The sequence below is a fragment of the Oncorhynchus nerka genome, linkage group LG4 (assembly GCF_034236695.1).
Source record: "Oncorhynchus nerka isolate Pitt River linkage group LG4, Oner_Uvic_2.0, whole genome shotgun sequence".
NCBI lineage: Eukaryota > Metazoa > Chordata > Actinopteri > Salmoniformes > Salmonidae > Oncorhynchus > Oncorhynchus nerka.
In genome coordinates this window covers 76,465,780-76,482,068 of record NC_088399.1, presented here as the reverse complement: position 1 = coordinate 76,482,068, position 16,289 = coordinate 76,465,780, and the positions used below count along the sequence as shown (strand labels likewise).

At 42.9% G+C, this 16,289-nt stretch overlaps 1 protein-coding gene across 2 annotated transcripts in view; it reads left to right on the top strand.

The window, feature by feature from the left end:
- Positions 1-2,130: 2,130 nt before the first annotated feature.
- Positions 2,131-16,289, top strand: part of pdcd6ip (programmed cell death 6 interacting protein) — a 29,083-nt gene continuing 14,924 nt past the window's right edge. For both annotated transcript variants that reach the window (XM_029658602.2, XM_029658601.2), the window contains exons 1-3: positions 2,131-2,435; positions 10,320-10,374; positions 10,543-10,612. In XM_029658602.2, coding sequence (XP_029514462.1) covers positions 2,230-2,435; positions 10,320-10,374; positions 10,543-10,612 — 331 coding nt within the window. In that variant the 5' untranslated portion in view covers positions 2,131-2,229. The remainder of the gene's footprint in view (positions 2,436-10,319; positions 10,375-10,542; positions 10,613-16,289) is intronic.

Here is a 16,289-nt window from a genome sequence, read left to right as displayed (position 1 = left end):
GTACAGCCTACAGTCAAACTGGAGATGCACACACACACACACACACTTCTTTCTGGAAATAAAATGATTTCATAAAGATGGTGTGTGTTTATTTATATGCTTGTGATAAGGGCCACATACCATAACATGCTATGAACCATAACACAAATTGTATAGAAAATATGAATACATGTAAACTCAGCAAAAAAAGAAACATCCCTTTTTCAGGACCCTGCCTTTCAAAGATAATTTGTAAAAACCCAAATAACTTCCCAGATCTTCATTGTAAAGGGTTTTAACACTGTTTCCCCGTGCTTGTTCAATTAACCATAAACAATTAATGAACATCCACCTGTGGAACGGTGGTTAAGACACTAACAGCTTACAGACGGTAGGCAATTAAGGTCACATTTATGAAAACTTAGGACACTAAAGAGGCCTTTCTACGGACTCTGAAAAACACCAAAAGAAAGATGCCCAGGGTCCCTGCTCATCTGTGTGAACGTTCCTTAGGCATGCTGCAAGGTAGCATGAGGACTGCAGATGGGGCCAGGGAAATAAATTGCAATGTCCGTACTGTGAGACGCTGAAGACAGCGCTACAGGAAGACATGAGGGACAGCTGATCGTCCTCACAGTGGCAGACCACGTGTAACAACACCTGCACAGGATCGGTACATCCGAACATCACACCGGCGGGACAGGTACAGAATGGCAACAACTGCCCGAGTTACACCAGGAACGCACAATCACTGCTCAGACTGTCCGCAATAGGCTGAGAGAGGCTGGACTGAGGGCTTGTAGGCCTGTGTTGTAAGGCAGGTCCTCACCAGACATCACCGGTAACAACGTCGCCTATGGGCACAACCCTCCGTCGCTGGACCAGACAGGACTGGCAAAAAGTGCTCTTCACTGACGAGTCGCTGTTTTGTCTCACCAGGGGTGATGGTTGGATTCGCGTTTATCGTCGAAGGAATGAGTGTAACACAGAGGCCTGTTCTCTGAAGCGGGATCAAGGTGGAGGGTCCGTCATGGTCTGGGGCGGTGTGTCACAGAATCATCGGACTGAGCTTGTTGTCATTGCAGGCAATCTCAATGCTGTGTGTTACAGGGAAGACATCCTCCTTCCTCATGTGGTACCCTTCCTGCAGGCTCATTCTGACATGACCCTCCAGTATGACAATGCCACCAGCCATACTGCTCATTCTGTGTGTGATTTCCTGCAAGACAGGAATATCAGTGTTCTGCCATGGCCAGCGAAGAGCCCGGATTTCAATCCCATTGAGCACGTCTGGGACCTGTTGGATCGGAGGGTGAGGGCTAGGGCCATTCCCCCCAGAAATGTCTGGGAACTTGCAGGCCTTGGTGGAAGAGTGGGGTAACATCTCAGAGCAAGAACAGGCTAATCTGGTGCAGTCCATGAGGAGGAGATGCACTGCAGTACGTAATGCAGCTGGTGGCCACACCAGATACTGACTGTTATTTTTTATTTTGATCCCCCCTTTTGTTCAGGGACACATTCAATTTATCTTAGTCACATGTCTGTGGAACTGGTTCAGTTTATGTCTCAGTTGTTGAATCTTGTTATGCTCATACAAATATGTACACGTTAAGTATCCTGAAAATAAACCCAGTTGACAGTGAAATGACGTTTCTTTTTTTGCTGAGTTTATTAAGCTGCAATATGTAACTTTTTGGGCAACCACCAAATTCACAAAGACGTTAGTTATAGATCTGTCATTCTCAATGAAAGCAAGTCTCAGAAGCAGTAGATATGTTCTATGTGCGCTATTTGTATGCGTCCCTTAAGTGTATTTTTGCTTCTTGAACTTTTGGTTTTGTACACCAGCTTCAAACAGCTGAAAATACAATATTTTTGGCTAGTGAAAATATTTCACAGGAGTTAAGATCGTACAATGATTATCTACACTACATAACTGAAATTATGCAAACTTTTAGAATTTTAGCAACCAGGAAATGGCGGAGCACCTTTAAATATAAATAATCATAGACATGTCCTGTCTAAATAAAGCCCTTAATGTAAGCATCCAATAACATGAAGAAAAAAATACATCGAGATATCAGAAACCTGTATTGCCCCTGTCCAGCCCTCACTGCGTCTGCGCAGCTCGCTCTATGCGTCAACGTCTTCTGACGTTTGCAGCAGAATCCAGGAAGTGAGGAGTCGCCTGTTGTTTTTGCCGATTGATAGTCCTTTCACATTTTATTTGTTACTTTTCGTTTTGCAAAAATGGCGACTTTTATTTCTGTCCCGTTAAAGAAGTCGTCTGAAGTCGAACTAGTTAAACCGCTCTCGAAATTCGTTACGGCGACATACCCAACGGGCGAGGATCAAGCTGAGTATATCCGATCCGTGGAGGAGTTGAACAAGCTGCGCAAGAGTGCTCTGGGGAGGCCGCTCGACAAACACGAAAGCTCGCTGGAAATCCTCCTGAGGTTTGAAATACTGCTGCACTGACGTAACTAGCTAACTCCAGCTAGACACCTAACAGTTATAACTAGCTATTTCACCTGTTTGGAAATGGCTGGGCTACTAGTTAACTCCATTGCCGCACCCTGAAATTCTCGGAAGCAGTTTTTCCTTTTGAGTCATGTGTTTAACAATTTATGAAAAGTTAACGCATTGACAATCAATGTCCATGTGATGCTACTGTAATGGCTCAATAACGATTTCTACATGTGAAATGAACCTGCTCTCAATTAGTAAAGTAACTAGCTAGCTTGTTTAGCTAACTAGTTAACTAACTTCCATGTTAGCCAATTCCAATAAACATTAGCTTAAAACAGTGACAATTAAGTAATGGCTATTTCCTTGCCGGAAGTTACGGACCCTACAAGCGTAATGGTAGGGTATGTATTTTCTGACAGGGGTATTTCCCAGCTGGCATCCTCATGAGTCAGTTTGACCGGCCACAATATCAAATTTGAATGTGTCATTGTCAAATGTTCTAACGTCATCAAAATCTCCATGTTTCTAACCAGTGTTTATTGATATGTTATTACAACATTATACAAGTAATGTTAGTTTCAGGAGGGTTATGTGGGGGTGGTTTCAGGATGGCTAACATTACCTCCTGTGCCATAAAGACTCGGACCCCTTGGAAGGTCCCTCACTATCGCTTCTTGATAGATACTCAACTGATCCAAGATCTAGGTGGGAGGATGCAACACTACATAACTTTCAGAGTAGAAGTAGGCTGTGCTATATAATGTACATTTAATATAGTCTGCCTGCCTCGGAGGCAGTATTCAGCTAAATCCGAGCCATCTCATCTAAACAGAATACCCACACTGGGAGATGGAAGGAATGTTTTGCATAGAGTTCCATGGAGGAAACTGGACTGTTATTTGGTTAACAAACCTCCTCTACCCTACCAAAGATGTGTCTCCAGTCCTGTGTGATATCACCACGCATATCTTGGAGTGGTGACCTATTGACTTTTCTGATTTTCTTTCCTCAGTTTCTCCAGCCAGTCATCTATTCTATAGTAGGCTACTAGTGATATGAGCAGGATTTAGACTTTGCTCCCCTGTATAGAATCAATTGACTAATAGTTTAGCATTGTATTGTCCACAGAGCATTATTTAATACTAGTGCATTACAATAGTTACAATAGAGCCTTGGCATCTCTGTTTGTTGTAAGGAGTGTTTGCTGGAGGAACTTATTCAATGTTAGCATAGGCTTCCTAACTACAAGATGGGATAGGGACATGCTATTGCTGGCCTACAGTATGTTAACGTTCTGGCTAAACTTTGCTATACAGAGTGGGTAGATGCCTAGGAGGTGAATCTTAGCATTGTAGCCTCTTAGCTCTCAGCTCATGTACAGAGTGAGCCATGTGCCAGGTAGCTATGGCAACGGGCCTTGTATTCCATATCCCTTTCACAGCTCTGCAGACAGACTGCCATTGTGTCAGCAGCAGTAGTCTAGTCACCAGCAGACCTGTCTAGGACAGAACTCTAAACTGTAAAAAATTATTTGTTTTCCATCAAATACTTGAGGTTCGCATGTTCCACATTAACTACCCCGGTGTAATGGATCCAATGGAAATGTACCCAAAAATGCAAACTCTGTATGTACTTTGGTCCCATATGTACTTTGGTCCCTACCAAGTAGTCACAGCCTTGCTAATCTTAGTGTAACCATTGTTTGTACCTAAAAAAAAACAGTGCACCCACCTAGCGACCGCTCTTCTCCTCCCTCTCCTGTTCTCCCAACTCTTCTACCCCCCCCCCCCCTCCTTATTTTCCCATTCTCTCACTGCACTTCTGTAAGTACAATCACCACCTTCCGGAGACACCTGAAACCCCACCTCTTTAAGGAATACCTAGGATAGGATAAAGTAATCCTTCTCACCCCCCTTAAAAGACCTAGATGCACTATTGTAAAGTGGCTGTTCCACTGGATGTCATAAGGTGAAAGCACCAATTTGTAAGTCGCTCTGGATAAGAGCGTCTGCTAAATGACTTAAATGTAAATGTAAATGTACTCCTCATTCCCTCCTTCCTTCACATTCCTTCATTGCCTCTCTGACCTGAGAGTCAACTATAGTACCAGGTTTGTTCCGCCAATTAGGTGCCTTTTGTCCGAGACGCAATTAGGGATGCACAATATATTGGTGAACATATTGGAATCGGCCGATGTCTAGTTTAACACCCGATGTGCAAAACCATGTCACAGCTGACGTGCATACCTATATAACGAAGGTACATGACGTAATGATGCCACGTACAATTTTGAGCTATAAGTGCAACACAGCATTCCTAAACTAGCCCACAATATCTGCTGTGTTGCTCGAGCAGTCAACAAGTCAAAATTTCAGCCTAACAACTCAAAGGTGAAATCCATTAAAGACAAGATAATGGAATTCATTGCCCTTGATAATCAAACGTTCTCTGTCGTGGGTGATGTTGGCTTTCGCCAACTGGTCAAGCACCGATTAACAATACCAAGTGTGCAATTTTTTCGATGTTGCCCTACCGGAGGGAGTTACACAGTAATAGCATCACTGCTATGAGCTTCACGACATATACAATGCTCAAAAAAATAAAGGGAACACTAAAATAACACATCCTAGATATGAATGAAATATTCTTAAATACTTTTTTCTTACATAGTTGAATGTGCTGACAACAAAATCACACAAAAATGATCAATGGAAATCAAATTTATCAACCCATGGAGGTCTGGATTTGGAGTCACAACCAAAATTCAAGTGGAAAACCACACTACGGGCTGATCCAACATTGATGTAATGTCCTTAAAACAAGTCAAAATGAGGCTCAGTAGTGTGTGTGGCCTCCACGTGCCTGTATGACCTCCCTACAACGCCTGGGCATGCTCCTGATGAGGTGGCGGATGGTCTCCTGAGGGATCTCCTCTCAAACCTGGACTAAAGCATCCGCCAACTCCTGGACAGTCTGTGGTGCAACGTGGCGTTGGTGGATGGAGCGAGACATGATGTCCCAGATGTGCTCAATTGGATTCAGGTCTGGGGAACGGGCGGGCCAGTCCATAGCATCAATGCCTTCTTCTTGCAGGAACTGCTGATACACTCCAGCCACATGAGGTCTAGCATTGTCTTGCATTAGGAGGAACCCAGGGCCAACCATACCAGCATAATAACTACATAATTGACTGTTGCTATCGAAGTCATTCTAAAGGATAGGTTTAACAGAGCAAATTAAGTATAACCATACTCCTATAAGTAATATCAATAATAATATTTAGTCCTATATAGCCTTTTACAAGGGGTCTGAGGATCTCATCTCGGTACCTAATGGCAGTCAGGCTACCTCTGGCGAGCACATGGAGGGCTGTGCGGCCCCCCCAAAGAAATGCCACCCCACACCATGACTGACCCACCGCCAAACCGGTCATGCTGGAGGATGTTGCAGGCAGCAGAACGTTCTCCACGGCGTCTCCAGACTGTCACGTCTGTCCCATGTGCTCGGTGTGAACCTGCTTTCATCTGTGAAGAGCACAGGGCGCCAGTGGCAAATTTGCCAATCTTGGTGTTCTCTGGCAAATACCAAACGTCCTGCACGGTGTTGGGCTCTAAGCACAACCCCCACCTGTGGACGTTGGGCCCATACCACCCTCATGGAGTCTGTTTCTGACCGTTTGAGCAGACACATGCACATTTGTGGCCTACTGGAGGTCATTTTGCAGGGCTCTGGCAGTGCTCCTCCTTGCACAAAGGCGGAGGTAGCGGTCCTGCTGCTGGGTTGTTGCCCTCCTACGGCCTCCTCCACGTCTCCTGATGTACTGGCCTGTCTCCTGGTAGCACCTCCATGCTCTGGACACTACTGACAGACACAGTAAACCTTCTTGCCACATCTCGCATTGATGTGCCATCCTGGATGAGCTGCACTACCTGAGCCACTTGTGTGGGTTGTAGACTCCGTCTCATGCTACCACTAGAGTGAAAGCACCGCCAGCATTCAAAAGTGACCAAAACATCAGCCAGGAAGCATAGGAACTGAGAAGTGGTCTGTGGTCCCCACCTGCAGAACCACTCCTTTATTGGGGGTGTCTTGCTAAATGCCTATAATTTCCACCTGTCGTCTATTCCATTTGCACAACAGCATGTGAAATGTATTGTCAATCAGTGTTGCTTCCTAAGTGGACAGTTTGATTTCACAGAAGTGTGATTGACTTGGAGTTACATTGTGTTGTTTAAGTGTTCCCTTTATTTTTTTGAGCAGTTTGCTATGGAACACCGTTTGAGTCTTTGCGTGTCAAAATGATACAGTAGTACAGTTAAATCTGTACAAAAAAAGTCAACAAACAAGCAAACACACATTCTTATTTTCAATGACGGCTTAGGAACGGTGGGTTAACTGCCTCGTTCAGGGGCAGAAAGACAGATTTTCACCTTGTCTGCTCGGGGGATCCAATCTTGCAATTTAACTAGTCTAACGCAATAACGACCTGCCTCTCTCTTGTTGCACTCCACAAGGAGTTACGCGAATGCAGTAAACCAAGGTAAGTTGCTAGCTAGCATTAAACTTATCTTATAAAAAAACAATCAATCATAATCACTAGTTAACTACACATGGTTGATGATATTACTAGATATTATCAAGCGTGTCCTGTGTTGAATATAATCTGACTGAGCATACAAGTATCTGACTGAGCAGTGGTAGGCAGAAGCAGGCGCGTAATTTGTAAGTCGCTCTGGATAAGAGCGTCTGCTAAATGACTTAAATGTAATTAAATGTAAACATGAATTCAAACAGCACTTTTGTGCGTTTTGCCAGCAGCTCCTCATTTTGCGTCAAGCGTTGCGCTGTTTATGACGTCAAGCCTATCAACTCCTGAGATGAGGCTTGAGTAACCGAAGTGAAATGGCTAGCTAGTTAACCCTCGCTAATCTTCGTTGTGTTGCTGGTTCGAGCCCAGGGAGGAGCGAGAAGAGGGACAGAAGCTATACTGTTACACTGGCAATACTAAAGTAGCCTAGCGACAGGGTAGCCTAGTGGTTAGAGCGTTGGACTAGTAACCGGAAGGTTGCGAGTTCAAACCCCCGAGCTGACAAAGTACAAATCTGTCGTTCTGCCCCTGAACAGGCAGTTAACCCACTGTTCCTAGGCCGTCATTGAAAATTGAGAATTTGTTCTTAACTGACTTGCCAGGTTAAATAAAGGTAAAAAAAATAAAAACATCCAATAGTCAAAGGTTAATGAAATACAAATGGTATAGAGGGAAATAGTCCTATAATTTCTATAATAACTACAATTTAAAACTTATTACCTGGGAATATTGAAGACTCATGTTAAAAGGAACCACATAAAAGGAACCACCATATGTTCTGAGCAAGGAACTGAAACGTTAGCTTTCTTACATGGCGCACATTTTACATGGAACATATTGCACTTTTACTTTCTTCTCCAACACTTTGTTTTCACATTATTTAAACCAAATTGAACATGTTTCATTATTCACTTGAGGCTAAATTGATTTTATTGATGTATTATATTGTTAAAATAAGTGTTCATTCAGTATTGTTGTAATTGTCATTATTACAAATAAATAAATAAAAAATCGGCTGATTAATCGGTATCAGCTTTTATGGGCCTCCAATAATCGGTATCGGCATTGAAAAATCATAATCGGTCGACCTCTAGTCAATACTGTTGAAACTATTTCATCTGGGGTTACTTTATTTATTTTTACACATTTAAATATTTGTAGCTACTTTTTAAGTAAATTCCTGCACTCAACTTGTGCAATACATTAGGAGCTAAAGAAGATTGCGTTCTTAATTTCACCTGTCACAATTTTTCATTATGAAGCTTACTAGTAGTCCCCAGTTACGTGGTGTTTGTTTACAAGCACACATGGACGAAAGACTGGAGCCTTGTGAGTCACTCACAACATGTGCCAGGTGGTCTAGTTACAGTATAGAGTTCACAAATGTTCTCCAACTATGTATCTTATATCTATTAAGTCAACTCTCTAAAATTCATTAAATGCTCTGCAGTTGTCCATTTGGAAGCTATCTAGCTAAGTGGTTAGCTTCTTCCAAAATCAAGCTTCTCTTGGAAACAGTAGAGAATGAATCAAGAGCCTTGCTGTCTAATACAGTGCATTCGGAAGTATTCAGACCCCTTCACTTTTTCCACATTTTATTTCGTTACACACTTATTATAATGTGTAATAAAAAATGTTCCATATCAATCTACACACACTACCCCATAATGACAAAGCGAAAAAAAAAAGTTTTTTAAACATTTTTGCAAATGTATACAAATAAATCAAGTATTCAATAATCAGACTCTTTTGCCAGGTCGCAGTTGTAAATGAGAACTTGTTCTCAGCTAGCCTACCTGGTTAAAGAAAGGTGAAATAAATAAATAAAAATATGAGACCCAAAATTGAGTTCAGGTGCATCTTGTTTCCATTGATCATCCTTCAGATGTTTCTACAACTTGATTGGAGTCCACCTGTGGTAAATTCAATTGATTGGACATGATTTGGAAAGGCACACACCTGTCTATATAAGGTCCCACAGTTCACAGTGCATGTCAGAGCAAAAACCAAGCCATGAGGTCGAAGGAATTGTCCGTAGAGCTCCGAGAAAGGATTGTGTCAAGGCACAGATCTGGGGTAGGGTACCAAAAAAATTCTGCATCATTGACGGTCCCCAAGAACACATTGGCTTCCATCATTCTTAAATGTAAGAAGTTTGGAACCACCAAGACTCTTTCTAGAGCTGGCTGCCTGGCTAAACTGAGCAATCTGGGGAAAAGGGGACGTGGTCATGGAGGTGACCAAGAACCCGATGATCACTCTGACAGAGCTCCAAAGTTCCTCTGTGAAGATGGGAGAACCTTCCAGAAGGAAAATCATTTCTGCAGTGCTCCACCAATCAGGCCTTTATAGTAGAGTGGCCAGACGGAAGCCACTCCTCAGTAAAAGGCACATGACAGCCCGCTTGGAGTTTGCCAAACGGCACCTAAAGACTCTCAGACCATGACAAACAAGATTCTCTGGTATGATGAAACCAAGATTGAACTCGTTGGCCTGAATGCCAAGCGTCACGTCTGGAGGAAACCTGGCACCATCCCTACGGTGAAGCATGGTGGTGGCAGCATCATGCTGTGGGGATGTTTTTCAGCGGCAGGGACTGGGAGACTAGTCAGTGTCGAGGGAAAGATGAACGGCGCAAAGTACATAGAGATCCTTGATAACCTGCTCAGGACCTCAGACTGTGGCGAAGGTTCACCTTCCAACAGGACAATGACCCTAAGCACACAGCCAAACAACGCAGGAGTGGCTTCAGGATAAGTCTCTGAATGCCTTGAATGGCCCGGCCAGAGCCCGGACTTGAACACGATCAAACATCTCTGGAGAGACCTGAAAATAGCTGTACGCTCCCCATCCAACTTGACAGAGCTTGAGAAGATCTGCAGAGAAGAATGGGGGACAATTCCCAAGTACAGGTGTGCCAAGAACTAGTGGCTGCCAAAGTTTCTTACTGAGTATAAATAAAACAACCCTGAAATATCACATTTACATTAGCATTCAGCAGGTAGCCTAGTGGTTAGAGCGTTGGACTAGTAACCGAAATATCCCTGACAAGGTTCAAATCTGTCGTTCTGCCCCTGAACAAGGCAGTTAACCCACTGTTCATAGGCCATCCATTGTAAATAATATTTTGTTCTTAACAGACTTGCCTAGTTAAATAAAGATATAAATAAAAATACAAAATTCCAGAGTATCCTGGTATGGCACAAGGCAGGTATGAGAATCTGGATTCCGCCCAAGCGTAGTTGGTCAGTAACACAGTCAATAACATCTCTCTTTTCTGTAGGTATTATGATCAGCTGTGTGCCGTGGAGCCAAAGTTTCCCTTCTCTGAAAACCAGGTACATATAACCTCTCATCCACTCAATACAAAATACACACTTTTGCTGAAAACAATATAATACAGTATGTGTCTGCGTGGTACAGAGAATCATGTCACACATGAAACCCTAATAAAAAATAAGGTTTGTCTGATAATGTTGCTAATCTCTCTTTCTGTGTTCCTGCAGCTGTGTCTAACCTTCACATGGAAAGATGCCTTTGATAAGGGCTCACTGTTCGGGGGCTCAGTCAAACTAGGTACGCTACACACACACACACACACACACACGAGGCTTGCGGGCATGGTTGTTCCAGTAGGTGTAGGAAGCAGTAATATTGTATGATGTGTGTTCGCTCCTTGTCTTTTTCAACATATCAAGGTTTCCGTTCCCCGGATTTTGGCCGATCAAATAAATTAAAAGACGATACATTAAATCGTATGCGGCCAAATTGCCCAGGGCTGCCTATCATAAACCCAGATTTTGCGCTTCAGCACCATTCTCTCACTCATTACACTCTGCCTTATGTACATGCACCTGCTGCTAACGAGAGAGGAGCTTTGGCCTAGGCTACTGTTGATTGCAAAGATGGAGACCTTTTTAATTTAAGTAAAATTAAAGTTAGAGAGTATGCCTACAAGGGGGAATGTCCTCCGTATGGACAAGTTTTAATATTGTAAGTGTCAAAGACGAGAGAAATGTTGGTGTGGCTTCTGTGCAACTCGCTAATTGTTATTATTTTAGGCCTATTTAGTCATCTAAACCAGTTCTTTAAATATGCCAAACATGTTTTGTTTCATTCTGTTGTAATTTTCTTCAGCTTAATTAAGTTCCAACTGTAATGTTGTGTTTGCCGCAATATAATATCCTGCTTGTATTTTCCCTATGAACAATGGCTAGACTTAATTACTTTTGTTCTGGCTATTACACTGCCGGCCTATGATATGAAGGCACTGTGTTCCGGCAGTCCAACTGACTTGCACTCCTTGAACTTGAGGTGAGGAAGAATGTTCTAAGCCTACCATAGTTACTCCTGTAATCTAACAATAATGCTTATCTTTATTTTTTTAAATCCGATAGAACATGTACGAATTAGCTGTACAGTCGTGGCCAAAAGTCTGCTGCCTCAATGTCTTTAGATATTTTTGTCAGATGTTACTATGGAATACTGAAGTATAATTAAAAGCATTTCATAAGTGTCAAAGGCTTTTATTGACAATTACATGAAGTTGATGCAAAGAGTCAATATTTACAGTGTTGACCCTTCTTTTACAAGACCTCTGCAATCCCCCCTGGCATGCTGTCAATTAACTTCTGAGCCACATCCTGACTGATGGCAGCCCATTCTTGCATAATCAATGCTTGGAGTTTGTCAGAATTTGTGGGGTTTTGTTTGTCCACCCGCCTCTTGAGGATTGACTACAAGTTCTCAATGGGATTAAGGTCTGGGGAGTTTCCTGGCCATGGACCCAAAATATCGATGTTTTGTTCCCCGAGTCACTTAGTTATCACTTTTGCCTTATGGCAAGGTGCTCCATCATGCTGGAAAAGGCATTGTTCGTCACCAAACTGTTCCTGGATGGTTGGGAGAAGTTGCTCTCGGAGGATGTGTTTGTACCATTCTTTATTCATGGATGTGTTCTTAAGCATAATTGTGAGTGAGCCCACTCCCTTGGCTGAGAAGCAACCCCATACATGAATGGTCTCAGGGTGCTTTACTGTTGGCATGACACAGGACTGATGGTAACACTCACCTTGTCTTCTCCTGGCAAGCTTTTTTCCGGATGCCCCAAACAATCAGAAAGGGGATTCATCAGAGAAAATGACTTTACCCCAGTCCTCAGCAGTCCAATCCCTGTACCTTTTGCAGAATATCAGTCTGTCCCTTATGTTTTTCCTGGAGAGAAGTGGCTTCTTTGCTGCCCTTCTTGACACCAGGCCATCCTCCAAAAGTCTTCGCCTCACTGTGCGTGCAGATGTACTCACACCTGCCTGCTGCCTTTCCTAAGCAAGCTCTGTACTGGTGGTGCCCCGATCCCGCAGCTGAATCAACTTTAGGAGACGGTCCTGGCGCTTGCTGGACTTTCTTGGGCGCCCTGAAGCCTTCTTCACAACAATTGAACCACTCTGCAATCTTACTGGCAGCAATATCCTTGCCTGTGAAGCCCTTTTTGTGCAAAGCAATGATGACGGCACGTGCCATTTGCATGGCAAAGAGGGACTTTGCAATTAATTGCAATTCATCTGATCACTCTTCATATCATTCTGGAGTATATGCAAATTGCCATCATACAAACTGAGGCAGCAGACTTTGTGAAAATTAATATTTGTGTCATTCTCAAAACATTTGGCCACGACTGTATATATCTGTATAGCAGACGCAGTAGCCTATCTGACAAGGATAAAGAAATCCATGTCCTGTCATCAGTCTGCCATTATATCTCCATCTCTCTCTCTCTCTCTCTGGGGCTAGGACTAAGCTTTTCTTTCTTCTATATTTATGGTGCCGGATGAGATGGCAGCCATTTTACGGGCTCCTAACCAATTGTGCTATCTTGTGTGTTTTATCACGTTATTTGTTACTTATTTTGTACATAATGTTTCTGCCGCCGTCTCTTATGACCAAAAAAAGCTTCTGGATATCAAGACAGCGATTATTCACCTCGTACTGGACAAATATTTTTTTCTTTAACGTGTCTACATGCAAAGGATTTACTTCAGACACTGGACAAGGCCCAAATTCCCGTCATTCGCATGAAGAAGAGACAGATTTCGGGGACGTAGGTCGGTGTGCCTTGTAAGGATCCGACGGCGAGTGTGTAGTCCGCCTCAACCATCAGTCCTATTAGCCAACGTGCAATCATTGGATAATAAACTGGATGAGCTCCGATCAAGACTATCCTACCAATGGGACATTAACTGTAATATCTTATGTTTCACTGAGTCGTGGCTGAATAAGGACATGCATAACATACAGCTGGCTGAGTTTTCCGTGTATCGGCAAGACAGAACATCTGCCTCCGGTAAAGACAAGGGGTGGCGGTCTGTGTCTATTTGTAAATAACTGCTGGTGCACGAAATCAAATATTAAGGAAGTCTCAATGTTTTGCTCGCCTGAGGTAGAGTATCTCATGATAAGTTGTAGACCATACTATTTACCAAGAGTTTTCATATATATTTTTCGTAGCTGTAAATTTACCACCACAAACCAATGCTGGCACTAAAACGGCACTCAACGAGCAAATAAGGCCATAAGCAAATAAGAAAATGCTCATCCAGAGGTGGTGCTCCTAGTGGCCGGGGACTTTAATGCAGGAAAAATTAAATAAATGTTTACCTAATTTCTACCAGCATGTTAAATGTGTAACCAGAGGAGGAAAAAAAACTTTAGACCACCTTTACTCCACACACAGAGCGTACAAAGCTCTCGCCTGCCCTCCATTTGGCAACTCTGTCCTCCTGCTTACAAGCAAAAACTAAAACAGGAAGTACCAGTGACTCGCTCAATACAGAAGTGGTCAGATGACACGCGTGCTAAGCTACAGGACTGTTTTAGCATTGAGGAGTAAACAATATCAGTCACTGGCTTCATCAATAAGTGAATCAATTACGTCGTCCCCACAGTGACCGTACATACAGGACCAGTCAAAGGTTTTAGAACACCTACTCATTCAATTTTTTTTTCCTTTTATTTGTACTATTTTCTACATTTTAGAATAATGGTGAAGACATCGAAACTATGAAATAACACATACGGAATCATGTAGTAACCAAAAAACTGTTAGACAAAGTAGCCTACCTTAGCCTTGATGACAGCTTTGCACACGCTTGGCATTCTCTCAACCAGCTTCACCTGGAATGCTTTTCCAACAGTCTTGAAGGAATTCCCACATGCTGAGCACTTGTTGTCTGCTTTTCCTTCACTCTGTGGTCCAACTCATCCCAAACCATCTCAATTTTATTTTTATTTTTTTATTTTACCTTTATTTTACTAGGCAAGTCAGTTAAGAACAAATTCTTATTTTCAATGACGGCCTAAGAACAGTGGGTTAACTGCCTGTTCAGGGGCAGAACGACATATTTGTACCTTGTCAGCTCGGGGATTTGAACTTGCAACCTTCCGGTTACTAGTCCAACGCTCTAACCACTAGGCTACCCTGCCGTTGAGGTCCGGTGATAGTGGAAGCCAGGTCATCTGATTCAACAGTCCATCACTCTCCTTCTTGGTCAAATAGCCCTTACTCAGCATGGAGGTGTGTTGGGTCATTGTCCTGTTGGAAAAACAAATGATAGTCCCACTAAGCGCAAACCAGATGGGATGGCGTATCACTGCAGAATGCTGTGGTAGCTATGCTGGTTAAGTGTACCTTGAATTCTAAATAAATCACAGACCTTGTCATCGGCAAAGCACCATCACACCACCTCCTCTATGCTTCACGGTGGGAACTACACATGCGGAGATCATCCGTTCACCTACTCTGCGTCTCACAAAGACACAGCAGTTGGAATCTCAAATTCGGGCTCATCAGACAAAAGGACAGATTTCCACCGGTCTAATGTCCATTGCTTGTGTTTTTGGTCCAAGCAAGTCTCTTCTTATTGGTATCCTTTAGTAGTGGTTTCTTTGCAACAATTCGACCATGAAGGTCTGATTCATGCAGTCTCCTCTGAACAGTTGATGTTGAGATGTCTGTAACTTGAACTCAGTGAAGCATTTATTTGGGCTGCAATTTCCGAAGTGCTGTAAACTCTAATGCACTTAATTTTATTCTCAATGTAGAAAATAGTGAAAATAAAGAAAATCCCTTGAATGAGTAGATGTGTCCAAACTTTTGACTGGTACTGCACATACCCCAACCAGAAGCCATGGATTACAGGCAACATCCGCACTATCTAAAGTAGAGGTCGGCCGATTAATCGGAATGGCCGATTAATTAGGGCCGATTTCAAGTTTTCATAACAATCGGAAATCGGTATTTTTGGGCGCCGATTTGCCGTTTTTTTTTTAAATATATTTTTTTGCACCTTTATTTAATCTTTATTTAACTAGGCAAGTCAGTTAAGAACACATTCTTATTTTCAATGACCGCTTAGGAACGGTGGGTTAACTGCCTCGTTCAGGGGCAGAAAGACAGATTTTCACCTTGTCAGCTCGGGAGATCCAATCTTGCAACCGTACAGTTAACTAGTCCAACGCAATAACGACCTGCCTCTCTCTCGTTGCACTCCACAAGGAGACTGCCTGTTACGCAAATGCAGTAAGCCAAGGTAAGTTGCTAGCTAGCATTAAACAAAACAATCAATCATAATCACTAATTAACTACACATGGTTGATGATATTACTAGATATTATCTAGCGTGTCCTGTGTTGCATATAATCTGACTGAGCATACAAGTATCTGAATGAGCGGTGGTAGGCAGAAGCAGGCGCGTAAACATTCATTCAAACAGCACTTTCGTGCGTTTTGCCAGCAGCTCTTCGTTGTGCGTCAAGCATTGCGCTGTTTATGACTTCAAACCTATTAACTCCCGAGATGAGGCTGGTGTAACCGAAGTGAAATGGCTGGCTAGTTAGCGCGCGCTAATGGTGTTTCAAACTTCACTCGCTCTGAGCCTTGGGGTGGTTGTTTCCCTTGCTCTGCATGGGTAATGCTGCTTCGATGTGGTGGCTGTTGTCGTTGTGTTGCTGGTTCGAGCCCAGGGAGGAGCGAGGAGAGGGACGGAAGCTATACTGTTACACTGGCAATACTAAAGTGCCTTTTAAAACATCCAATAGTCAAAGGTTAATGAAATACAAATGGTACAGAGGGAAATAATCCTATAATAACTACAACCTAAAACTTCTTACCTGGGAATATTGAAGACTCATGTTAAACGGAACCACCAGCTTTTGTATGTTCTCATGTTCTGAGCAAGGAACTGAAACTTTAGCTTTC